The sequence below is a fragment of the Pleurodeles waltl genome, chromosome 3_2 (genome assembly GCF_031143425.1).
Source record: "Pleurodeles waltl isolate 20211129_DDA chromosome 3_2, aPleWal1.hap1.20221129, whole genome shotgun sequence".
Classification (NCBI taxonomy): Eukaryota; Metazoa; Chordata; class Amphibia; order Caudata; family Salamandridae; genus Pleurodeles; species Pleurodeles waltl.
Genome location: NC_090441.1, coordinates 175,226,020 through 175,252,902, shown reverse-complemented (window position 1 = coordinate 175,252,902; position 26,883 = coordinate 175,226,020). Strand labels below are relative to the sequence as shown.

At 43.1% G+C, this 26,883-nt stretch overlaps 2 protein-coding genes across 3 annotated transcripts in view; one reads left to right on the top strand and one right to left on the bottom strand.

The window, feature by feature from the left end:
• The window catches only part of BCS1L (BCS1 homolog, ubiquinol-cytochrome c reductase complex chaperone), a 66,071-nt gene extending 59,570 nt beyond the window's left edge, over positions 1 to 6,501 (bottom strand). Inside the window, exon 1 of one of the 2 annotated variants that reach the window (XM_069227111.1) lies at positions 6,065 to 6,501. The gene's annotated coding sequence lies outside the window, so the exon portion shown is untranslated. The remainder of the gene's footprint in view (positions 1 to 6,064) is intronic. The other variant, XM_069227110.1, reaches the window with a different exon arrangement.
• Positions 6,502 to 6,565: 64 nt separating this feature from the next.
• Positions 6,566 to 26,883, top strand: part of ZNF142 (zinc finger protein 142) — a 70,334-nt gene continuing 50,016 nt past the window's right edge. Inside the window, exons 1-4 of the mRNA XM_069227109.1 lie at positions 6,566 to 6,761; positions 12,991 to 13,377; positions 21,775 to 22,524; positions 25,059 to 25,316. Coding sequence (XP_069083210.1) covers positions 13,101 to 13,377; positions 21,775 to 22,524; positions 25,059 to 25,316 — 1,285 coding nt within the window. The 5' untranslated portion in view covers positions 6,566 to 6,761; positions 12,991 to 13,100. The remainder of the gene's footprint in view (positions 6,762 to 12,990; positions 13,378 to 21,774; positions 22,525 to 25,058; positions 25,317 to 26,883) is intronic.

Here is a 26,883-nt window from a genome sequence, read left to right as displayed (position 1 = left end):
ACTCCCATGCGCTGTCCCCAAGATCCTACACCCTTGGTAAATGTTAAGGTGCACTAAGCTCTTCTCGAAACCTGACACTTAGAATCTCTTTGATTTCAAAGACCTCCGGAGGACCGGAAACAACTTTCCAAGCTGATCTGACAAAGGTGCTTTTCCGCTGGGCCAAAGATTCAGGTTGCTTCCACTCTGAGCTTTTCCGCAGCAGTAGAGCCGATTCAGCAGCACCTCGTGGAAACCCTCTAGATCCCTGTTCAGCTACAGCTTGCAGCTTTGCCATACTCGAAGAATCTGAGCTCAAAAATGTGAACAAGTGCAAAGGTAGAAATCTTTACCTGGCAATGGTGCAAAAGTATGCGGCTACAAGAGATCTTCTCTGGGCATGGAGTCCAAATTTCCCCTGCTCTGAGCTTTCTTGCTAGAAGTTAAAGGCTTCACCTAGACCTTGTCCAGTGGCTATCCGATAATGTGGAGCCTTCTTCGGCCATAGCCTGCTGCCTTGCCACACTGAGAATTTCTGACCTCCATTTCAGAGACATTATGAGTTCATTCCCCCCACTTCCCCGCTAGTGCGGTGAAGCCCCCGCCTGCCCTATTATGATTTTCCAGCTGGGCCAGCGGGAAACAGGGCCTTTACATTGACGCCGGGTCATAATGGAGCGGGCGCCAAAGTGGCGGTGCGACTGCTACATCAGCGCCTGTCACGCATTTCACTGCCAGTAATTCGGGCAGTGAAATACACGATGGGGGCCTGAGTCACCCAGTCTGCCAGCCTTTCCCTGGCAGTGCAAACCGCCAAGAAAAGGCTGGCAGAATGGAACAAGCAGCGCTGCCCTGTCGCATTTGAAACTCCATTACCGCCAGGCAGCCTGCTGGCGGCAGCCTGACAATGGCAGCGTTTCCACCATGGCACCTCCGCCAAGGTCATAATATGGTGGGTGGACCGCCACTACCACGGCGATCTGCCTGCCATCCGTGAGTCTGGCGGTCTGTGGACCGCTAGAATCAATGAGGGCCTAAGTCCATAAATAAAATGTCCGACGGAGTCAACCCTGGTTCATGTATCCAACCCACTCTCTATCTCATTTGGCCTTAACTTGCACCTACTTTTTAGTGCTATTTAAACTTTGAAAAGTCATATCTCCAGTATCCATAATTTGTTTTGTGTTGTCATTCCATTTATTAAAATGTACTCTATTTTTCTAATTTAGTTTGGGATTTTTCTTCTGTTATATTTTCAATTTATTACTGTTTTGGTACTGCATAAATACTTTACACATCGCCTTCAAGTTAAGCCTGTGTGCTCTGTGCCATAGCTACCAGGGACTGAGCTCAGGATAATTTAAGAGTTTACCCTGACAACGTTGTAGTTTCTACTTGAGGTGGGCACTCCCCCTTAAATTAACATCCCAATTTCCTACAATGGCCTATTAGGTGGAGCAAAGTGCCATCTATCGCTTACAGAGTTAGGATCTTGAACAGATGGAAGAAGTAACTTTTACATTAAAACATATCTTGAACTTGTATCACACAACGTGATGGATAAAACAATACCAACCAGCAAATATCTGTCAAGCTGAATAAAAAAAATATATATATTTTATCAATTTTACACTATTTTCGGCATGGCCAGAGGATAATGAATTTGAAATTAAAACAGTAACTAAAGTAATTACAAAAGTAATTTAACCCGCTTGAAATGTACAATACAAAACCATTTTAAGCCAGGATTGTGTTGTAGGTCATCTTCCTTGCCCACCCTGAACCACTACCCTCACCACAAAGGCCTGGTTGATCAAGTTTCAAAACCTTCCATTTCAGGCACCCATTTTCAATTATGCAGCAACTGATTACTTACTCTATCCATCTCACTCTTCAAGTCAACTTAGCCATCTCCAACACTACTTCAGCTGTGCCCCAAACTATGGAACATTATCTCATTAATTATCTGGCTATGCAACGTATGGCCTTCAGAGGTGTTCAAAACTTTAACTAGTAGTCCTCCCCCAACCCCTAGATTGGCCACTAATTAAACTCCATTCAACCTAGGACAAACTATAGTTGCCTGATCACTTCTTGCATACTCAACTCTTGTTAGCTCAATTGCATCAAATGAAAACTACAATTCTCAGAATGCACCGATTTGATAAATGAAAACTCAGAACTAAAAATATAATGCAAGACCTTTATAGAAACGTCTGGAAACCTTAGTGCTGAACAAATGCATTTGTCGCTGACCTTCTCAAAGGTTTATCCCTTTATTTTTAACCTATAACTGCACAGGTGTCGAATTACCTCGTCGTGTGACTGACTTTTGGTTTGAGGTGGTTTTCAAACCAACAGCACTAGGACTGCGGCGACGTAGTGTAGGGCAGAGGCCTTCAAGCTATGAGGCACGGTCTCTGTGGGTCTGTAGATGTGTTCCCAGGGGGCACATATAAGTCTGTAATTACTAGTAAACGAAGGCAGCCTGGAGGCACAACTGGTGCATTTTTAGGCTATCTTCATTTACATACTGTAGTTAAGGTGCTCAGAGTGTGAACTGAACCAATGAGTGGCATGGGGCAGGGTCAATGACTGTGGAGACACGGTCAAAGATGTGGCTAAAAAACAAAGTATTCTGCATTTTATTGTTTTTTAGGGTTGAGCCTGCTAGCGTTTTGCTAGCGAGACGCTTTAGGAATTAAAAAGGGCTCGGAGCCCCGTCCACATCATGTCAGTGTCTTTCATTGGTTCGTGGGCTTGCCTGTTAGAATCTGCTTGATTTCATTAGTGGAAGACACGCATAAGTCATGCCTTTTCTGGTGGTTAGCCCTCCTCAAGTGCATCGACCAAGTACAGAAAACATACGAGGCTCGCTGTTTTCCGACCGGTTCGTGGACTACTTTTTCTCTATTTTTGCAGCGCGATCACGCTTGGCAGAAGTCGAGCGCTTTGCATAATATCGACCCTGTTTCACAGTTAATTGCACTTTTTCCGGTTACGTACATAATTGCACTTTTGCCGATAGGTTTCATTACGAGTGAAAAGTCCGGTTAGGAGTTTACAACGCTATTAACTCTAACACGAGCAAACATGAGACCCGTTGCATTGTAAATGCTTGTCTCCCTTCTGGTAACTGCACACAAAATAACACGCACACACCTCAAATGACAAATAAATGCAAGGTAAACTAATGAATGAGAATATACTTTTAACATTATGAAACTCAGTTCCCTTTGCTAACTGCAGATGTCTGTGTGTGTGAGACCAGAGTTGCAGAATTAAATCCTGACTGGTGCAGTGAAGAATAGTGGTTTGATTATTTATAGTGCTACGAGGCCCAGGCAGGTGACAGAAAGCACTGTGAGTGTCAAAATTGTATTGCACTGTATAAAACAGGCTGATGCAAAATAGAGGTATAGATAAAGCAAGTGCTTTATAAATGTACATTTTAGTCATAAGCAACCAGACTATATCTAGTGCTTTTTTGTATGTGTTCATTAAAAAGCTGCAATACTTTTAATGGACACATACCACCTGTTAAATAGAATAAGTATTTGTTCCTATGAAGCTTCAGGTGACTATATTAACTGAAACCTACACTGACTCCAAAGCAGCCTTTCCTTCTGGTGATTTACCAGCTGCACACATTTCCATTTCTTTTAGGCAGCAGGCACTCTGGTGAGAAGGCATGTTTCTGTTTTTTAGTACTCTATGCCTCTCTCTGCTTCCAACAAGAAGCCCCTCCTCCTGCCTTCAGTGAGTGGCCACTGGTCCCAAGCTCTGGCTGCCTTACTATGAAAGGAGATGTGGGTGCATTTATTTTGCTGCCATTAGGGCCCTGGACGCCTTTGCTGTGCACAGAACAGGGTCCAAACAACTGAGGGTGGAGGGGCTGTGGAGAGGGGGAGCGATATATATATATATATTATTTTTTTAAACACAAAGCCATGGAAAGTCTGATTTGGGCATCTGGCCTAGAAGTAATGGCCCCGAGGAGTGGGCAAAGCAGACGGCTGTTGGTACCATTGGTGCTGCAGCTGCAGAATTATGGTTGTATTTTTCTTCTTCCTTGTTTGCATTAGATGGCCAGGGCATACTTGCTACGGCAGTGTTGCTTTGGCCTCGGAGCAGTGGCCCAAGGGAGGGGTAAAACGAAGCAGAGGAGACACCTTGATTTAGGAAACAAAGAAATGGGAGGGAGGCAATGGTGTGAGGTGAGAGCCTGTGTTGTTAACAAAGTGCAGAGGAGATATCTTGCTTCACAAGGCAATAGCTACCATAAGCTATTCTAGTACATTGGAACTGGTGCCCAAGGGCCCCCCTGCATCACAGTTATGAATGTTTTATTTTACAAAGTGGGCAGTGGGGCTCATTTTCCTTACTAGCATTGTGACAGATGGACCCTTTGCTGCAAAGAGGGGTGAAACATGTTGAAGCTATTTTTTTCAGAAATGGACATAGTTTATGTCAAGACTGCTTGGGCATGATAGGGAAGAAGTGAAGGAAGAGGGGATAGCCTGCTTCTCGGCTGCAGCTATCATTAGCACAGTAGGTTTTGTTGCAGTGGGGCCTATAGTAGCCCATTTATGGGTCATGGTGTTCTTGGGCAATTCTGTTTTTGCTTGATACCATTGCTCTTTAAGAAGTCTAACATATAGTGGGAATTACAAGCTACAGAAAAGCACCCCTAATATGATCTGGTAAGCCCTGCTCCCTTCGATCAGCCCTGCGCCTCCCATTCCCAAATCCTTGTCATAAAGTTTTGAAGGGAAGCTCAAATTGAAAACACTTTGCTAAGGCGGGGTCTCAGAGCAAAAGGGTAAAAAGTTTGAAGACCTCTGGTCTAGAGTACTCATACGTCCTGGATTTCCCCCCAGACAGTCCAGGTTTTCAGAGGTCTGTCCTGGTGTTCTGACGCTGTTCTCAGTTTTAAATACATGCCCCGGTTTTTTGACAATGGTCGAGTCGGACTGCAAAGCAGAACTGGCATCTAGGGGTGACCCTAAAGTGTAGGGTGGCAGAAGAGTGTAGGAGAGCACAGTATAGAGGTCCTGCCATAGTAGTAAATGTTATGCAACTGTAGCCTTTTAAATTAGAAGTTTAAAACATTTTCAGTGTTTGAAAATTACTTTTTGATCATTGTTAACCTTTAGTCCTAATTCTATGCTTGGCATGCCTCGGTTTTTGCTTCTCAAAATCTCGTCACTTGATCACAGTAGTAATGGCAAACAAGAAACCACAAATACCAGCAAGCTTAGTACCAATTAATGAAAATCACAGAGTTTAGGGCGAGTGGATGTCCCGTGACAGTTCAATTTTTTACGACAGTGTCCTGGTACCCTGAAAAAAATATTGAAACTCATTTAAACTGTGTCTCAGTTTTTAGATATCTCTAATGAAGTCCCAACACTTTACTGCAAACAAAACGTAAGGTCCTGTTTTGAGTGTGAGCATAGAATACATGTGTACTGTTTGCACGCTTCTCTGTTCACCAGCTCCCTCCCTTTCTCATGAGATTGACAAGCGTAGCATGGGAGTCTTTCAAAAGAAAGATGCTTCACTGTATTTTTCAATCCAGGTGCACTATGTTACATGCCTCTCACCTTAGTCCCCAAGGAGTTTGAGGTGGGGTGGTTTTGAAGGGCAATGCCTTTGAAATCAATGGGGAATAAATACATTTGGAGGATACGGTTTTTGGGGTGGGCATCCCAGTTAAGTATAATAGATACATCTTGCTAGTTGGAAGGGTAAAGATTAGTCCAAGGAGAGAGAGACAATCCAAATAAGGGTGAGGTGAGAGGTATGCCGGTACAGCTTGGAATCAGAACCATCCTTAATGTTTCGGGTCTTGTAATGCTGTCTGTGCCATATGACATCCGAGTCCGACCCAGAAAAAGTCCGGTGGGGGGGGGGAGGGGGCCAGGGGGAGTCTCCTCCATATTATTCAAAAACTTAAGTTACAGATACGGCAGGTGCTGTGTGTTTGCATGGGATAGGCAGGCGCATCCACGGTTCACATAATGGGATGGACCCTCCAGACTATAAAAAAAAGACAATAAGAAGAACGTATAAAACAACTTGCCACAGTTGTATTTCATTTGTCCCATGGCGCCACCGCGGCAATGCCCGTCCCCGAGGTTCGTAATGTCATTGACTCCCCAGTGCTGCCTGGTTGTGTTGCTGTGGTCCTTCTTCTGTGTCCATGACAGTGACAAATGCTCGTCCTACCTCCCTGTTTACTGCCCCCATCCCGTGCTTTGAGATTTTTGAAAATCTGGCTACTGGTTTGTCGGGGTTACTCTTGAACTGTGAGCAATTCTAGCACTTCAGCCTTACCTCCCAATTCCCCGACACCTATTAAAATACGACTGCCTCTCTTCCTTTTTCGTGTCTAACCAACTTGTACAAATAAGCGAAAGCGGGGAAAACAAATCCAGGAAACGTGGTTTACCGACTCAAACTGACAGGTTTAAGGCAAACTAAAAGATGTGTATCCAGTGATTGGTTGGAACTAGGATCCGCCCCGGAAAAGGTCTTTGCTCTCAGGAAGTAAACATCTACGCCCCGGAAAGAATGACCCATCCTCTACGGAAGTTGCGGTCCAGCTGCAGGTGGGCCGGTGGGCCCCAGGCTGCAGTGGCAATCGATCCATGCTGACGGCTTATGGTGCTGTCAGTGCCCAGGGCACCTCGGGCACTCTGGCTAGGAAGACCCGCTGTCTGGCACTGCAGATGGGGCGTCACCAGTAGGAGGCACCTGCAGCACAGCCCGCGCGCGAGGTCAGTGATGGTGTTTAAACGTTAAGCTGAGGACGTGTGCACGAGCAGTGTGTTTTTTTCCTGATACTTCTGACCAAAGGGAATAGCCTTGGACGGGGGCACTTAAGCTGCCGGATTTTGAGTCTGAATAGGAGTTTTGTGTGTTTTTACAGGATTCAAAGGCTCTTTGTACCTTTTGCTTGGCCGAGTAAATGGATGGACGCCGTCTATGGTTACCTTATTTAAAAAGCAGTTTAAAATAAAAGTGCTCGATGCCAGACTCGGGGTGCTCCCTTCACTCTACGCAGTTCCAAAACGGCTTCGACCCTTAAACATTGATGGATGCAGGCTCTGTTCATACTCCCAGCAGGACTGCCTATATATACTCTGGATATGCCAAGCTTTGCTGCCTTGGCGCAAAATCATACTTTAGTAATATATTTATTAAAAGTCAGTGCTTAAACATAAACTGGGAAACACTCCTGCCCTGATGGCAAAGCTATTAGTAAACTGAAAGGTCAAGCATGGATCATGTGTACTCTATATGTGGGCTATATTTATTATACATGTAGCAAAGATTTAGTGTATTTAATCAAACAAAAGAGATGTCCTTGTTTGCGCCATGGTGCACCTTTAAAAAGTGCACAGGGCAGAAACAGTGGAACTAAGCCCTATTGCAATTAATGTGCAGCCCTAAAGGCAGAGTCAAACCTGTGCCTGCTTTAGGTGGATTACATTCAGTGAAATATGGAGTGGCTGTTTACAAGCCACTATGTGTTTCACAGCTCAGGGGACATGCCGCCTGCACTTTAAAGAGGGGAAGGGATATCCCCCTTGTAGGTAGATTCAGTGATTGCCACAATTGCGTGAGACAAATCTCCATGCTAATAAGGGACTGCTCTCTGGAGATAGCGCTAGCACTACATGTGCTTCAGCGCTATCCGCAAGGGGTTGCACAAGATTCTGTTGCCCTTTTTGTAATACCCTGGTGCCACCGGGTAGGGAGAACCCAATCTTTCATTCCACAAGTGTCCCACATGGGCCTTATCAATTAATCAACTTCTTTGGGGGTGTAGTTTCTGTAATTATGAACTGGGCAAAAGAGGACAGGTCCATGGTTGGAGATTCAATAGGACGCCAGGTCTTAGATTAAAGTGTAGTCCCTGCCCCTGCTAATATAAAGGATTTTGCCCTCCCAGTACCCTTTCATGAGTGAAACGCAGGGTCACTCTTGAGTAGCCGCCCTCTACAATAATATTCTTTCATTTATTCAAATCTTGATGGAAGAGCACAAAAAGTGAGTATCACTTTAAATAATATTGATTGATAACTATCCCTTTATAAGTTTATAAACAAAAGCAGTCTTGTACAAAAAAGTTTATTAACAGCTGTAGTCAGAAGGATTTGCTGTGGCAGTTCAAACATTTCCATGGCATTTTATTATTGTTTATGTAATCCACGTTGCAGTTACTTGCATCCTCTTTATGTTGATCCTCACAACATTCTGAATAACAGCTTGTTGTTTCTTGGACGTGTTTCTTAACGTGCATTGTGTAATCATTAATTGGGTATGCAGTGTTATAAAGCTATTACAGTGAGAACGAAAAATATCCCCACACATCAGTGAAACAGCTTTGTCCGTACTCCTGTTTTTTTAATCCAGATTTTTTTTTTGAAGGCTCAGTATGTGTTTTGTGCATCATTTTTTTAAGACATTGAGAGAGAATAAGTTTGTTAGCCTTGCCAGCACTGTAATTCATTTGCTTTATGAATCGAGGTAATAATGCATTTGCTAGGATATGAACAATTAATATTTTATTTTTAAAAACATGCTTTGACAGCGAAGAACTTGTGTAAAAGAGCTATTCTTTCTAAATAGACCTGTTCTGCTCTCCTGAGGAACTGGAAGTTTTATCTGAGATTATGATTGTGGCAGCTTGTCTGCGGCGTGTACTACAGTATTCTTCTCCTAGTTTCATTTGCCCCATATCAGCACATCGCTTAGCTCTCACAGGACTCATTTTCAAAGGCACTCCAATTTCTGCCCTGGGTATTGTCACATTTCCTAGCCCATAACCAGTCCGGAGAACCCCCCAAAGAATGTTTAGGGCTCCGTGACTCATTTTCTTCTCTCGTCTTACCCTAATGTTTCTATTCCCACATGAATCCTACACCTCAAACTGAAGACAGACACCAACTACAGAGAAAGTTGCAAAACTCCCCCAATTGACACCGTTACTGTAAAGAAATGGCTCCCTGTTGCAGTCACCCCCCCACTTTTTGCCTGATACTGATGCTGACTTGACTGAGAAGTGTGCTGGGACCCTGCTAACCAGGCCCCAGCACCAGTGTTCTTTCACCTAAAAATGTACCATTGTCTCCACAATTGGCACAACCCTGGCACCCAGGTAAGTCCCTTGTAACTGGTACCCCTGGTACCAAGGGCCCTGATGCCAGGGAAGGTCTCTAAGGGCTGCAGCATGTCTTATGCCATCCTAGGGACCCCTCACTCAGCCCAGACAGACTGCTTGCCAGCTTGTGTGTGCTGGTGGGGAGAAAATGACTAAGTCGACATGGCACTCCCCTCAGGGTGCCATGCCAACCTCACACTGCCTGTGGCATAGGTAAGTCACCCCTCTAGCAGGCCTTACAGCCCTAAGGCAGGGTGCACTATATATACCACAGGTGAGGGCATAGGTGCATGAGCACTATGCCCCTACAGTGTCTAAGCAAAACCTTAGACATTGTAAGTGCAAGTTAGCCATAAGAGAATATGGTCTGGGAGTCTGTCAAAAACGAACTCCACAGCTCCATAATGGCTACACTGAATACTGGGAAGTTTAGTATCAAACTTCTCAGAATAATAAACCCACACTGATGCCAGTGATGGATCTATTAAAAAATGCACAGAGAGGGCATCTTAGAGATACCCCCTGTATTTTACCCAATTGATCAGTGCAGGACTGACTGGTCTGTGCCAGCCTGCTGCTGAGAGACGAGTTTCTGACCCCATGCGGTGAGAGCCTTTGTGCTCTCTGAGGACAGAAACAAAAGCCTGCTCTGGGTGGAGGTGCTTCACACCTCCCCCCTGCAGGAACTGTAACACCTAGCAGTGAGCTTCAAAGGCTCAAGCTTCGTGTTACAGTGCCCCAGGGCACTCCAGCTAGTGGAGATGCCCGCCCCCTGGACACAGCCCCCACTTTTGGCGGCAAGTCCAGGAGAGATAATGAGAAAAACAAGGAGGAGTCACTGGCCAGTCAGGACAGCCCCTAAGGTGTCCTGAGCTGAGGTGACTCTGACTTTTAGAAATCCTCCATCTTGTAGAAGGAGGATTCCCCCAATAGGAATAGGGATGTGCCCCCCTCCCCTCAGGGAGGAGGCACAAAGAGGGTGTACCCACCCTCAGGGCTAGTAGCCATTGGCTACTAACCCCCCAGACCTAAACCCGCCCTTAAATTTAGTACTTAAGGGCTTCCCTGAACCTAAGAATTTAGATTCCTGCAACCACAAGAAGAAGAGGACTGCTGAGCTGAAAGACCCCTGCAGAAAAAGAAAGAAGACACCAACTGCTTTGGCCCCAGTCCTACCGGCCTGTCTCCTGCCTTCTAAAGAAACCTGCTCCAGCAACGCTTTCCCCAGGACCAGCGACCTCTGAATCCTCAGAGGACTGCCCTGCTTCAAGAAGAACAAGAAACTCCCGAGGACAGCGGCCCTGTTCCAAAAAGGCTGCAACTTTGTTTCAGAGGAGCAGATTTAAAGACCCCTGCAATCCCCGCAAGAAGCGTGAGACTTGCAACACTGCACCCGGCGACCCCGACTCGACTGGTGGAGAACCAACACCTCAGGGAGGACCCTCCGGCGACTCCGAGACCGTGAGTAACCAAAGTTGTCCCACCTGAACTCCCACAGCGACGCCTGCAGAGGGAATCCCGAGGCTCCCCCTGACCGCGACTGCCTGACTCTAAAATCCCAACGGCTGGAAAAGGCCCTGCACCCGCAGCCCCCAGCACCCGAAGGAACGGAAATTCAGTGCAGGAGTGACCCCCAGGAGGCCCTCTCCCTTGCCTAGGTGGTGGCTACCCCGAGGAGCCCCCCCCTTGCCTGCCTGCACCGCTGAAGAGACCCCTTGGTCTCCCATTGAAATCTACAGAGAACCCGACGCTTGTTTGCACACTGCACCCGGCCGCCCCCGCGCTGCTGAGGGTGTACTTTCTGTGTGGACTTGTGTCCCCCCCCCCCCCCGGTGCCCTACAAAACCCCCCTGGTCTTCCCTCCGAAGACGCGGGTACTTACCTGCTGGCAGACTGGAACCGGGGCACCCCCTTCTCTCCATTGAAGCCTATGTGTTTTGGGCACCTCTTTGACCTCTGCACCTGACCGGCCCTGAGCTGCTGGTGTGGTAACTTTGGGGTTGCTCTGAACCCCCAACGGTGGGCTACCTTGGACCCAAAACTGAACCCTGTAGGTAATTTACTTACCTGCTAAAACTAACAATACTTTACCTCCCCAGGAACTGTGAAAATTGCACTGTGTCCACTTTTAAAACAGCTAAATGTGTTTTATGTAAAAAGTATAAATGCTATTGTAATTATTCAAAGTTCCTAAAGTACTTACCTGCAATACCTTTCAAATGAGATATTACATGTAGAATTTGAACCTGTGGTTCTTAAAATAAACTAAGAAAATATATTTTTCTATAACAAAACCTATTGGCTGGATTTGTCTCTGAGTGTGTGTTCCTCATTTATTGCCTGTGTGTATGTACAACAAATGCTTAACACTACTCCTTTGATAAGCCTACTGCTCGACCACACTACCACAAAATAGAGCATTAGTATTATCTCTTTTTGCCACTATCTTACCTCTAAGGGGGAACCCTTGGACTCTGTGCATGCTATTCCTTACTTTGAAATAGCACATACAGAGCCAACTTCCTACAGTTACCATCCCTGATGAATACAGTCTCAAAAGGCTACTCTTCATCTCCTACCACCCCGCTGAATCCTTCTCATTAGGGAGTAACTGAACATCATATCATCATCACCGCGCTAAAGTATTTTCTTTGTCTCTCATCTACACCCCAGTCTCCTAGATCTAGATGCTTCATCCAGACCTCTTTCACACTGACTTCAAACTTACACAAGAAACTCTCAGTAAATGACATAAAAAAACAATCCAAACTTTTCCCTTGTCAGTATTGTCAATGTGACAAATGACAACATTATTGACTTGATTCTACAGATGGGCAAAACCTTTAATTCTGGCATCAGTACACTTTCAGACAAAATTATGCACCTATATTTTTCTTTTTTTTTCATTGACCATATTTGCAGCTCAGTGAAATGTAATTCAGTTATAGTGGGCACAAGGTTTTATTTTTTTCTCACTTTACAGGCCCTGTTCTCAAAATGGAAGTTATTTCTAAAAAGCACTCTGAGCTGAAAAATCCCAAACATTTTACTTCTTTAAGGTCTAATGTCTTGAATTTTGGAGTTCCCCCTGTAATATAAAATAGTGTCCTGAAAGGATAACCCATGATGGAAATGGTGTCCTCACTACTGGAAGGTAGTTGCACCCAAGAAAACATAACAATGATACACCAAATAAAAGTTGCACATCGTCTGTTACTTGAAGCATGGAAATGCAGGCTTGCTTTCTGCTGAGTGCAATCTTGTATGCTTTACATTAGCTGTTTTACTTTGCAGTGCAGAAGTCCTATTAAAAGACGTTCCTATACTTGAGTGCAATACAAAATAATTAATTGTTGATGCACAAAATTTTCAATACTCTCAGGTAAACCTGTGTACTTATGAAACCATTGTACTTTGTATATTGATGACGTCCCATTTGTATCAATGTATATTCAAATGACAAAGCAGAATGCTGTGTAATGCAGATTAATTTGCCCGTAGCTGCTGAATATTGTTGTAATTACCGCCCCTTAATTTGTACCGCAACTAACTCATAATCCCAGTATTCCTGACTATTGGGTACTTAAATCAGTAATGTATCGCACTGTTGAGTTAACAGCTCTCTATTGTCTTCTGTAGACTGCAGTAAGAAAAATTGGTCCCTGAATATGACGTCACTGAAGTCAAGAGTTAGTTTGGGTGGAGTGGGGGCCTTCGTGTAATTATTGTAAACGTACTGTTCTTAACTACTTTTTGAAGTATTACATTCCGTTGACATTAACCAGTGTGCTCCCACGTGTGTAGAATTTGATCTAACATCATTATATCTGTGTTTCCAGATCTCCGTGTGGAATTGGGATACAGACTGAAGATGGTACTGCTACTAAACAGCACATTTTGTTGCTAGAGGAAGGCAAAGGAAGTATTGGTGTAATGGCGCAGTGAGACCATGACAAACCTGAGAGCAGAGCTCCTTCTACTACCACCTGTATCTTCCACTGGCTCTTGCCATGTGGGTGCTGGGCTAGAGTCAGCAGAACAAGATGCTGATGAGATCATTGAAGGAACGAAGATGACCATATCCCCTCTCAGGATGGACCATGACTATCAGGTGGTGCGGGTTCAGACTGCCCACCGAGGATCCTCACTTGAAGAAACCTGCACTGAAACATATGCCGGTACATTTGAGGACGCGGTCTCTGCAATTACCCCTCGCAGTCCTGCAGGTAGAGTGTTGCATCTTTCTTCTGAGTTATTAAACTATTTAACAACATAACTAGACAGAAAAATCAACATTGTAATTCCATTGTAAGTGCTCATATGTGGTTAAATGACATCTGCTGTTGCAAGCATGGTTAGTATTCCTTGTTGCATAGCATTTCAGACTCTAAAGGAGAAAGGTTCAGGAAGGACCTGAAGTAGTAGGAACATCAGTAGTCATCCAGGCTGTGGTATTTATCGAGGTTTCTGGAGATGCATTTCCAAAGATGGATCACTGAAGTTTTGTTAACTTGTAGGATGATGAAAAAGGTTGCTGGTTCCAGCATCGTTGTTCAGTAAATCTGAACCTCCACTAACCACCTGTTTCTATAAATGCCAGTATTTTTAACTTGTCCATCAGAACGTTGTTCTAATCCACTTAGCTGAAGAACAGAGACTAGACCACCATTTTCATATACAGGACTATAGATACACATGTTTCTAATTGGAAATTGTGGCTAGGAACACATGAAAGTTTATACTAAAGTAGGCCTGGGCAAATTTTAAATTACCTCTGCGTAATTTGCTTAATTTTATGTTGCATTTCTTATGCAAAATTCCCGATATTATGTCACTTCACGTAATTACGTGCTATTTACAGTAAAGATTTGCCACAAACACACGGGAACAACAGGTGATGAGCAGTTGTTGCTCACAGTACTTTTGTTTAAATGGATTGTTACAAAATTGTGCCAACATTCACATAGTTACACAAAAATAAATGATGTGAATTCCACATAGCCCTTAACTAAAGCTTATGCGATGGGCATGCAGATGGTATAAGGGGAGATAGAAAGAAGGATGCTGAAACATGCTCATCTAAAACATTATAACTGTCAAGCAGCCTTAGTGGTTGGTCTGCACCACACACATTCGTGTGAAACAGTGATACCCAAAACATCTCTATGTATTATGGCCAGCTGTGATAGCTCCTGCCAAGCTTAAGAGCTTGGGATCACATTGTAGAAATTCTGGTCCTTGTTGATTCTTGGGGGATTCAGAACATCAATACCACAAAAAGACATAAATTCTAAGTCAATTTGGTCAGTGCATCCATCTCATATGTGTCTTTGTACAGGTACTTGTATTACAAGTACCTAGGTTTGGAAGGGGCTTGGAGAATCTGTCCTATTTTGCTTAAATGCTTCCGTTGTCTTGTTACACGAGTAAAAAGAGCATTAATGGTGGCAGGGTTGTGGTTTGATTGCCTTTTTACTAGGTCTTGTATTAGCCTAAGACCATTTAATTTTACTCAAATTACATGTTGAATATAATGATTTTTCGGGGCATTCAGCCAGCCCTCTTCATCCGTTGGTCTGTTATTGTCATTCAGATTTTTCTTCTCCCGTTTACATACAGCATAGGCCAGTTTGCCAGTCTTCTTCAGCCATTTGCTAACTTAACTGTGAATAACTGCATTCTTTTGTTGCAAAAGAAGCACATGCACACACAACATATCCTCTTAAAATGCCATAAACTACTATGGGAATTTGTGTATTTTGATACCAAAAATATTTATGCTGTTAGCTCATTTGTTTTAAACATCGATGCGTGCCTGGCAGTTTCCCCAACAATAAGGTTTTGCAGAAACTGTAACAAAATGCATTAACTAGACCAAAGGACTAGTGGCTAAAGACAGACCTTTTGGGTTTGCCAGTGCTTGTTTTACGTGGAGTGAGCCACATCAATCAATCAATAAATTTGCCCTCGAACTCGCGGCAGCAGCGAGGGCTGGGTCAGGAGCCCGGGGCAGTCCGGTGGAGCTGCTTGTCCCTCAGAGTGGTTCCTGGCCTTCAGGCAGGTCAGGGGTCACGCCACATGGACCATCAAGTGTAGTTTGAGAAAAGGACCTTCCTTTCTTTTCCTAAAATCTTATAATATGGACACTGGAAAGAATGTGCCTTGTGAAGGGTAACCAGTAAGAGCACGCCACAAGGTCAGATTTGTCCATTTGACGGTGCTAGTTGGTTATAATTAATCTGTGGTTACATCCTTTCTAGCAGAGGTGACACCTTTATTTGGCAAACCCTTGTCAAATTTTTGTTGCCAGCTTTTAAGACCGCATAGACTTCTCCTTCACATGGAAGAAAACCAACCAAATTGCATTTCTGGTCCCTTATCTACAAAAGCTATAAGTGCTAATAAACAGGTAAAGGGTGCAAACGCATATGTGTATTTGGTGCGACTATAATTTATGATATACACGGTGTGCATACTGGAACTATATACACCTTAAGAACCAAAACTAAATGCCAAAGTTACATGATCAAACTTGGTCTTTTTGCTCCTAACATTTAATTGGAGGGTAGCTCTACTACATGACAAGACTGGTACGGCTGGGGCCTGTTATGCCACATGTCAACTCTAGAAATGTGACTGGCTCTGCTGCAGCTTTGTCAGTCTTTCAAGTTTTTCGACATTGGGCAGTTAAACTTTTTATCTGTAGACCAGGTAGTGATAGTTTGAAGGTGACATGCCCTAGTTATTAAGTTGTAGTCTGACTTGGAGTCTAAAACTGCTTCCTGCTATTGGCCACAGAGTGTGATTACGGGCAAATCACTTTACCTCTTAGAATTCAAGTTCCTTTTTTGTTGGTGAATTGGCTCAGTAACTTCTGTCTTGTTTACATAGATCTGCACGTAATTTGCAATCGTTTGAATACCCAACATGGTTGATGCAAGTAACCTCCCAATGTCCACAAATGTATTTCACTTAAATTGGTTGATATACTAACACCTGTTATTTGCATAACATAAAATGACAAAACCGCAGTAGCAAGTTAATGAGCTATGTAGCTCGCTAGATAAACAATTAATGTATTTGACAAAATTGGCAGCACATAAAGGTGTTCTGGTATTTAGGCCATATAAAAACTATTTTGGTCAATAGTTATATCTCTAACATCAGGAGAGAAATTGCTCCAAAAAACGCCACCAATTTTAAATGTGTTTGCATTTTCTTTGGAAATGCTATAAGAAACAACATAAATCACACATTCTGTGTATATTTGAAAGAAAATTATGGGAATGTGTGTGCATCCATTTTTGCTAAATTACTCTTCTGTGTCGACAACAGTGAAGGATCACATCACTGTTGAGTCTAAAGAAAAGATAGAACCTTTTCTGGGTTTAACATGTATGACATGTTTACTTTCTAAGGTTTGACTTGTATGGTGCTTGAGCAATTCGTCTTCAACATATTGTATTCCATACTCACTTTAAGAAGCCTTAATTAAGCTGCCTTCTTAAGTGCTGTTGACTTATTTTGGTCGCTACTTCTGTTGCTGGCTTGAAATATGGTAAATTACGCCTTGATCAGCCGACAGGAGTATCTTGGTCTCACCATTTATCTGTTGGCTGCATGAATGTGTCCGGATTCCGTTGAAATCCACAAGTGATATCTAAAATCAGTCAACAAGTGGCCCGAGTAGCCCATGGGAGCGATCCCTGACAAAGGCATCTAAAAATGTGTAAAAAAAAAAAACAAAACAAAGTAGCCTTTTTTTTGCATCTTGCTTGACAGCACAGCTACCTTGCAACTACAGTTGTTATCAATGCTTCTATATATGTAGAATGGGATTTGTCTCCTCTCAGATGATTGTTTCTGTGACCTCATGCTATTGGATATTTGGTGCTTCATTCATCTTCATAAGGGGTTGTTGCAGTTCAATGCATGATGGACTACTTTACATCAATCAGTGCAATAAACCATCACACACAAAATTGTTTGTCATACATGCAGTACACACAGAAAGCAATTATTTTTCTTTTTTAACGGAAGTAGCACCAGTGTAGCACCAGCATTGCAAGCTTTCTTCAGACACGTGCACACTCGGAGCACAGGTTTTTCATTGACAATGACAGTGAAAAAAATATGCACATGCACTACCCCTAAAAAATAAACAGCAAAACATTATTTAGCTTGGTACATTGAACGCCCTTTTCACTTTCAGGATTTCTAGCAGGCAAAAGCTGACATGCCCGACTTTAATATGAGCATGCCTTTGTTTGCATGTTAGCACATTAAAGCCCGACCTATTGGCTTTGCTAATGCTTATGTTTATAGCATCCGTTTTTCAGAAGCTTTTGTCTGTGCCTTAGTGCAATATGCTTAACCTTTGTCACTCTCGACGCTTTTGCCAATGCCTGGTCTTTACTGTCCTTCGTTTTAAAATCCAAGGGAGTGCGACACTAGCAGTTATAAATCCTTTGTGTGTGCTTGTGGGGTTTTCTTTCATCAACTGCATGTGGCCCCCTTATCATTCATGGGGATGGATATTTATTAAGCCGGATTGGTTGAACTGATGTTAATGTCTCATGGGTGATAGCAAGGAGTAAGCCTCCCTGATTGATCAGAGAAGTAATAGTAACTCTGTTGTCATGCTTGGAAGGGTTAGACAGCAAGGCGGACAGTTGTGTGAACCTTTCATACCTGGTACCACCAGTTCTAGCTGTTTCCTTGCCTGTTGTTTCTTCTTTCCCAGAGCCACCAGGCCAACATCAATATGCTTCTTAACATACACAGGACTCCAGGACTAAAAGGATTCTGTCACATTTGCAATAATCATGTTGTTCTTCATTGGTGCTGAACATCCTCTGAGTCTGCGAGTGTTTGAAAAATGTGCAGGCATTCCTTTGCCTGCTTCACTCCATGTGTGTGGTAAAGCATCTATCCTCCATTGTTTTTTCTTACTTTCCTGGACAGCATTGTAACTTTTGCTTCTGTGTAACTTTAACACACAAAAGGTGATGACAGGAATGCTTGTAATAAGTCTAACCTCTGACAGTCACTTGGGTGGCTTTCCAACCCATTAGTCATTTGCCCACCATGCCACCTTAGTTTGAACCCAATAATTTGCAAATCAGTCTTGGTCCTTCTCCAGTAGGAACAGCCCAGCCTGAGCTGCCAGGACAGATCTTCATTGAATCGGAATACAAGCAACCCATGACCAATTTCACCCTGAATTGCACCCAGAACCCTGTTATTCTTTCAGTTTACTCCTCCAGAGCAATGTATATGCTCAGATGTGGGTCTCATCCTCACTGTGCCATAGGGCTTAAGATATACATCACTGATGACAGGGGTGTGGAATTTATTAAAATATCTACTTGTCCAGGGGACAGGTTGCTTCTCAAATCTACTTGTCCTGTAAAAAGATCTACTTGTCCCTTTGGTGCCATGTAGTGTGGCGACAAATTATGGCAGCAATTAATAGCCTCTCTAATTTTGCCAGGGCTACTACCATAGTAGGGCTTGAATACTTGCAGTTTCAATCCCTACTGTAGCAATTTCCTTATTTTGCCACCTTTCTGCAGATCTGCATACTGGGGCTGGAGGAAGCAGTAAGCAATAGTTCCAGGGCTGGAATGCCTTTGAGTCTGCAAACTTACTAACCTGCATGTTTTAAAGATTTTTACCAGCTTCTCTCTAATATTTTCCCATAATAAGAAAGGTTGGACATTTACTCCTGACAATGGCAGATTTAGAACTTCTTCCAGGGTTGGGAAGAAAGTGGCTGGAGGGAAAATGAACTTGCAAATGCTCAATAGATTTTCACATGAGCAAATCTACACATCGTATTTACCCATGCTAAAATACAGTTCACAAATATTTTACAGGGGTACGACATATACCATGGGTGCACTTTTGTGACTTTCTTTAAGAATTTGGGGCCACATGTAGGTAGGTTCAGATTTGTGACTTGCAAATTGCGAGTCGCAAATCCGAATGTAGGATGGTGTCCTTGACACCATCTGTGATTCCCAAGTGCTTCGCAAATGCCTACCTCATGAATAATCATGAGGTGGGTCGCAATTTGCGACCCCCTCGCGAATGGTGGCCTGCTGGAGACAGCAGACCACCATGTCTGTGACTGCTTTTCAATAAAGCAGTTTTTTTTTTTTGTAATGCAGCCTGTTTTCCTTAAAGGAAAACGAGATGCATAACAAAAACAAAACGTTTTCATTTCATTTCATTTTTTCAGAGCAGGCAGTGGTCCGCAGGACCACTGCCTGCTCTGAATTTTTTTTTACAGTGACATTCACAATGGGGAAGGGGTCCCATGGGGATCCCTTCCCTTTTGCGAAAGTGTTAGCACCCATTTGAAATGGGTGCAAACTGCGATTGGTTTGCGCCCGCGTTCGCGGTCACAAAACAATCCTACATTGCACTGCGAGTCGCAATTAGGAAGGGAACACCCCTTACTAATTGCGAGTCGCAAACCCGTTTTGTGATTCGGTAACCAGGTTACTGAATCGCAAAACTGGGTTTGTGCATCGCAATGTGCTTTTTGCAAGTCGCAAACAGCGAAAGTCGCTGTTTGCGACATGCAAAAAGCAATCTACATGTGGGTCCTGGTCCCTAATTAGGTCTGGTGTTAAAGACATTTTGTTTTTATTAAACTTCTATTTCTCTCTCTTTCGGCTGGCTTTACTGTGAGTGATCGCATTCTGCTCTTCCACAAGGAGCATATTGCCACACAAAGTAGTTTTGTTCAGTGTCAGGAACTACAGTGGCAATCAGTGACGTAACGAAACTGGAGGGTGTCCCTTTGCAAAGAACATGGAGGAGCCCCCTCTCCAGACTCACTCAGGGCAGGTGCTGTGCTGAAGGGGCCCCCTGGAGGGCGGCTGCGGGGCCTTTGTTATGCCGCTGGTGGCAACGTGTGCTTTTAGAGTTCAAAAACTTTTTGGGGGGGTTTTGCCAGTGTTTGTTACAATGTTGAGGGCCTGGTAGCTCCCACAACAATAAAGTGTTACAAAAGCCATCTCAAAACAAGACACGCATTGATGAAACTAAAAGACTTATAAAAATATGTCAGATCAGTTGGCTTTGCCAGTGTTTGTTTATTTTCATGCTTCCCATAATCGTGTTGAAAATGGTTACACTGATTTTCCATTAGAAATATTTTTGGGAAATACTAGCATGCATCAACACATTTTACTAAATGACACCTCATTTGCATATAATCAGAGAGCATTCTGGGAGCATTAAACTTGCCTCTTACCCTAAACTTTTCAAACATGTGTGTACACGTTTTTATTTTTTTTGTACTGGAACCAATGTCAGTAGTGAAGTGTGACCTTAAAACATTTATTTACGGCACTCACCCTAATAATGAAGGCTTTCAAATAATGAACCATAAATACAAGTTCGAACAGCATTATCTTTTGGAAACACATTACCTCAACTGCAGAGAGTGTCTGTAAACAGGCAGCCAAAGGGTTTGTGCTGCAGGGGGTTGGGCCTACTTGTCCCAAGGACAAAGTAAACATAAAAACTTGTTGCCCTTGACCCCAAACAAGATCGCTGGGGTTGCTGGGGAGGAAGGCTCCCCTGGCAGTTTGGCATAAACTGTTTCCATGAGAAGCAGGATCAGTACTTATTTGCATGAGGCAAGCATTTGACAAGAGTGGCATGCTGGGCAAAACATGATGGACTGGAATGCAGCTTACAGCACTTGCCAGATGTGGTTTGAATTAATAAAAACATTCCTTCCATCACCTAGTTGTCACTTTAGTTTTTGTAGCTCCGTTCACTTTAGATCTAAACCCATCTGCATATTCTAACTTTCTGGAGAAGTTTGCCAAAACCTTGATAGAATATCAGGGTTAGAGCTTGTGTAGACCTGACAGATCTTCCATTTTCTTGTGGTGCGAGAGTAGGTTACCCAGAGGTGTGTTTGGTAATAGCCCCAGGTGATGTTTTTGAAGTGGGAGGGCAGGAACTGGGGCAACTAGACCGATCAACCTGTGTAAATGGAATGCATTGTTCACACATTCTGAACAACTATTTTTTTTAAATGGTATTTGAATGTAGTAAGGAGATGTGGTGTAGTGGCAGAGTTGCAGACTTTGAAACCTCTGTATGAAGATTGTCATCAAGACTTTATCAGGATTGAAATATTCGCGTAGGATACCAAGTTGTCTTATAGAGTTCCTTTAAATACTTTAATGAGAGGCAGGGGTCTTTCTAGAAGCCCAAAGCTTTGCCATTTGTAAGGGGAATTGGAGGGAAGCCACTTAGCTTTGAGGCTGGTGCTTAGACTGCTTGAGGATACGCTCCCTTTTGGTTGGGCAAGTCTAAAATTAACTGCAAACATTCATGTATGGCTGCTTTAAATACTGTGGTTTATCAGTTGGTGAGAGTTAAATTGCAGTGTTTGACACAGATGAATAGTTTTTTACCCCTTACCAGCACCTGTAATGGTCTTCATAGAGTATGATTTGGCTTGCTGATAAGAATTTTAAAGGTAATACATGAACTATTGACAGCAGAAAATCCACCAGATCAATGAGTGGAGTGCAGAGTGTAAAAGAGGGAAATCCTTTTATTCATTTTGCTTTGTATCCACTAAACCCTAGGTATTTTGGTTGAAGAAGGTGGCCGTTATTTGTGCCAGAAATGTGGTGAGAACTTTCCATATTCCAGCCTTCTGTCTCCACATCAGTGCACCATGTTTTCGCAGTCTGAAAATTTGGATTTCCATGAAGCATCCCACCTGAGTCTGACTGGGCACATACCGGAAATGTCAACATATGGCCAGGAAAGCAAGGCACACCAAACCTGGCGTAGCCTGCGCTTATGCAAGGCACAGAGTTCCACAGAAGACAGCGGACAGGAGCTTAACACTGAGCCTTTGGGTGCAGAGAAAGTCTTTTGCCCAATTTGTAGGAAGCAATTTACACTGCTCGATGAACTGAAGGACCATTTTAAGTGTCACGCCCATCACCAGGAGGTGTTCACCTGCACAAACGGGGACTGTCGGTTTGCCACAGATGAACGCAAGCTGTTTCACATCCACCTACAACAGGTGCATAAAGTGACCCCTGTTCCCTGTGCCCACAACACTTGCCAGCTCTTGTTTACTAACATAGATGATATGTCACAGCACCACCGTACTCACTTCCCTTTCCACTGTCTTCAGTGTAGCTTTGTGAGCTCAAACGTAAAGCTCTTCTGGCAGCACCGGAAAAACCATATGGACCAGGTTGAGGATTCTCAGTCAACTCTTACAAGGAACATCGGTCTAAAAGCGCTGTCCAGGTGCAACAAGTGTGACTTCACGACAGTGTCGGCGAAGGCCCTGACCCATCACCTCCTTCTGCATTCAGGTACTTTCTCTGTTATTATCGGTGACTCTGTGCTCCTGTAAAAGATGCTAAGTAACAAGAATGATTTACAGTAATTTAGGATTTAAAAAAAATCTGCAACTAATGGTGACTGTCAAGTGGCAGACCAAAAAAACACATTTAGATACATTTGTAAATATGAGAGGAGTAATGTAGGATATATTTGGCAGAATTAAGCACTTTGGTGGCCAATTGGGATATTGCCAGGTCTTAGAAAGATGTTTCAAAACGCAAGATAGACCCAAGGGTAATTGGGGACCAAGGTTATTGCTATATTATAAGGAACAGAGGTCCCTAACTAGCAATAAAATAAATAATACACTGGGAACAAAAAAATAATAATGCCCAGTAGATATTCATTCAACTGTTAAAATGACATTTATTGTTCAATACAAAAAATAGGTGTGTAGCGGTACCAACTTGTACGGGGAACACTATACAAGGCACACACCGACAGTTGGGTGACACACCAAAAAAAACAAGTAATCAAGGTTACAACTTTATAATTAGCAGCACTTTTACACCCTTACTGGAATCACATTTGATTAATGGTGTTCTTAAAACTTGTATAGTGAGCCCCATAAAGGTTGATTCCTCTACACACCTATTTTTATTGTATTCAACAATAAACGTGATTTTAACAGTTGATTGAACATCACTTGGGCATTATTTCTTTTTTGTTCCCAGTGTACTATTTATTTTATAGCTAATTAGGGTCCCGGGTTCCCTACAATAGGACTTGGAAAGAGGCACTGGTCCCCTCACTGGAGGTTTGGAAAGGGGGATTGCTGCCTAAGCCTAGAACTCCGCATTTATATTGCTTGGGGCTATCTTAAGAAGTACTACAAAATCTGTGAGGGATGGGCGGAATATCGCACAGTACTGCTGGAGCCGTGTTCCCAGAAGCAGGGGTTTCTGGAGGCCGAAATTAGAATGTCTGCATCTTGAGTTGTTTCTTGTGGGGAGAGTGGGCGGATGGTCTGTGATGTGTAGAAGGCCTGATTTACCTTTACTCTCTAATCACTGAAGTGAAGTGGCACTACCCGTGGATTCTTGTTACTGTTTCTGTTGTGTTCGGTACTGTTCTTTACTTTGTTGAAGATGGTCAAGGCCCAGCACTCAGCTTTTGTGAAGACACTTGGCACTTCAGGGTAACTCATCCTCGATGCAAGAAGTGATGCAAATGTAGGGCAATTAAATTAAGCGTCCCGATAAAAAAGGGTACAAGAGGTTGTTGCGGAAGGGATGCAGTCATAAGGTAAAAGTGGAGACCATTAAAGTCAAAAAAGGGAAGAATACAGGAAGAGAAGCTGCAAACAAAATGTATTTGAAGTAGTGCAGAGTTCTGGGTTGGATCGTGGCATGGAGGGAAACATGAAAGTGGTGCAGTCATGGACAAAAAGATAGAAGGGATGTAGGGCCGAAGAAAATGCGGAAACGTATTGAGAGAATGCTGGGAAGGATGCAAGAAATACAATGGCAGGCATATAGATACAAGGAGGAATATTGAGGTGCTTTCAGACATCAGGAATGCTATACTGATAGAATGGAAGAATGCCTGGCATAGAAATGAAGGCAGAATGACAACAAACAAGTTGCAGATACAGCAAGACAGTAATAGGAACACACGCGCACACCCAGAGGATATTGTAAATGATACAGGCACTATGGCAGCAGTGTGTAAATACAAGGAGCAGCTGTCAGAAGGAATACAGAATGTAGAAGAAACACTGCCAGGGATACTGCCCCATGGATCAGGTACAGGAACAGATTCAGAGAAGGAACGTATTTTGAAAGGAGTTCAGAAAAGGGGTTTAAGAAAGAAAAAGTAACTGGCAAACATGCATGCAAATAATGGAAGGACTGCAGACACAATGAAAGGATGCACACCCAAAGCAAGGGCAGACGAATGGTAGCGGACATCAGGAAAGGATGCTGGGAAAGATACAGGCTTGAGACAAGCTCTGGAAAAGGGTAGTGAGATGGATAGGGGCAGAAGAGAAGTGTCGATAAAATGTTGCTGATAATGTTATTCAAAGAGCTGCAGGCATCATGGTAGGATAACGAGAAGATTGTAGGTGGGATAACAAGGGAATGAAAATGATGTTGGTACAAAGGGAGGAAATGGAAAAGGATGTTGATGAAAACTGAAAAGTTTTATAGGGTATACATAAGACATGTAGGGAGGCTAAGTGGCAGTCCATTCAGAGAAAGATTTGAAAAGGGTTCACTTAGGTAACAGTCAGGAATTTGTTTCCAAGATTTTCATCAGCTGAGAGCCTGACTTGCATTAAAGTTGAGAATGTAAATCACGCTCCCCTTAATTGATTGTGAAAAAATTACAAAAGCTAGATTCTTTGCAGATAAACCGTTACTTTGACGGTGACGTTTGTATTATTTTGAAAGGTAACCAGAATTTGCTTGAAGGTTTTCCTCTATTAAGTGGTTCACAACAGACCTCGCATTTATGTGCTTTATAGCCCTTAAATTGTTGTTTTTCCATTGTTTGCAAGTAGATGGGGATGCCTCACAAGAGGAACAGAATAGTCAGGAGGCAGGTGACCAGGGAGACGACGTGGTTAGCAGTGCCAGTGATGTGTCCCTCCAAGACAAAAGAGGAGAAAATTCCGACAGCAAGGAGGACAGTTCATCTTCATCAGAAGAGGAGGAAGCAGGAGAGTATGGGCGTAGTATATGTGAAGTGGCACAGGGGAAAAATCCACCACCCTCAACACCCATGATGCCCCAGGAAGCCGGGGTCCGACATTTCAAAGGTATGGGCATCTGTGTATGTTGATGATACAGCTGGGTGTTGCCAGCCCCTGTTAGTGCATTGTGCACCAGATAAGCTTGCACAATCTTTCTTTGAAATTGAGTAATAACTCTGCATGCCGTTCATGTTGTGGAATGTCTGAATCAGACTATCTGCTTTCTTTTATAGTACTTTGAGAAGAAAGCAAAAGGGCGGAGACTGAAGATGCACATAAAAATACAAAAAGTGGACCATTAGTAAGAAAGTGACGCTCAAAAAAGCAAAATAGTATGATGACTTGCACAAACACATCCATTGTGTATCTTCCAATCTCTGCTTCCGAGCAGGTTTGCTCTGAACAAGAGAATAAAAAGTGCAATGTGCACACTGGGCCGAACACTAAACGTGTCATGTATATCTGTTGATGCAATGCGTATTGCTTTTAGACTTGTGTATTTAGTGAAATGCAGAGGTGGAGAGGTCATTCTAGTCCTTGTGTCTCTGTCTTCAAGCAATCATTTATTGTTGTCCTATTTTCACCAACTACATCCAAATGTAAAATTTGTCTCCGCACACCAAATGTTGTGCACAGAGGAAGGCTCATATGACTTGCCTGCAGAGCCTAATTATGCTTGCCTCAACACATTATATTCTTTGTAATGCAGTGAGCTTCCTCAGGGTGTAGAATCACAGGGATTTTGTTCAGAAAATATTGTCTTCTAAAAGGTGCAACACCCTGCTTGGCGAGTTAAGAACTTTTAAAACTATTATTTAAATATTCCCAGGGCCTCAATTAAATGCCTTGATGGCCCATACATAAGAACTACTATCCTTTACAAAGGAAAATGTGGACTGAGGTTAACCATTGAGCACAATAAGAATGTTCAAACGTTTCTGCAGTCACTGACTGTGATTGTCTGGTAGGCACTCCCCTGTGGGTTCTAATTCATTTCATCAGAAGCTAATTTAATGGTCTCTTCAGGAACCTAGATCAGCTTTCCAAGATCAACCATGTTGTATTTTTGCATGAAATAGGTTGGTTAAGACTTGACATTACGTTAAATGAAAAATGTTTAGTTTGGTCTGGGTGCCAGGCAACAGATCAGTTACTATACATTAAGATGTAATAGCTCTCACAAAAATCAGATAGCTTGTATTTACTGGCTAAGCTGAATGCCTTCCAAGGATATCAGGTTTATGCATACTTAGTAGGATTAACACCAGTGCCCTATGTCATAATTCTGACAAAACTGAGTTTCTGGTCTTTTCCCTCCTACTCATCGCCTTCCCGGTGGCCCGAATTACTAGGCAGATGTCCCCAACCGACTGCCAATGTTCAAACCCTGAAGGTCATATTTGACCCCCAAGATGTCCTTTGAAGCTCACATCAGAAAACTCATGGCAGTATGCTTTTTCACCATGAAGGTACTAAAAAACGTTATTCTGATCATACCTCAGACTTCTAGACAAATACTAATCCAGTCACTGGTTGTCAGTAAGGTAGACTATGGTAATACATTATTTGTTGGCACCCCGCAACATCCATGCACAGATTAGTCAGTTCAACATGCTGCAGCTAGATTATTGGG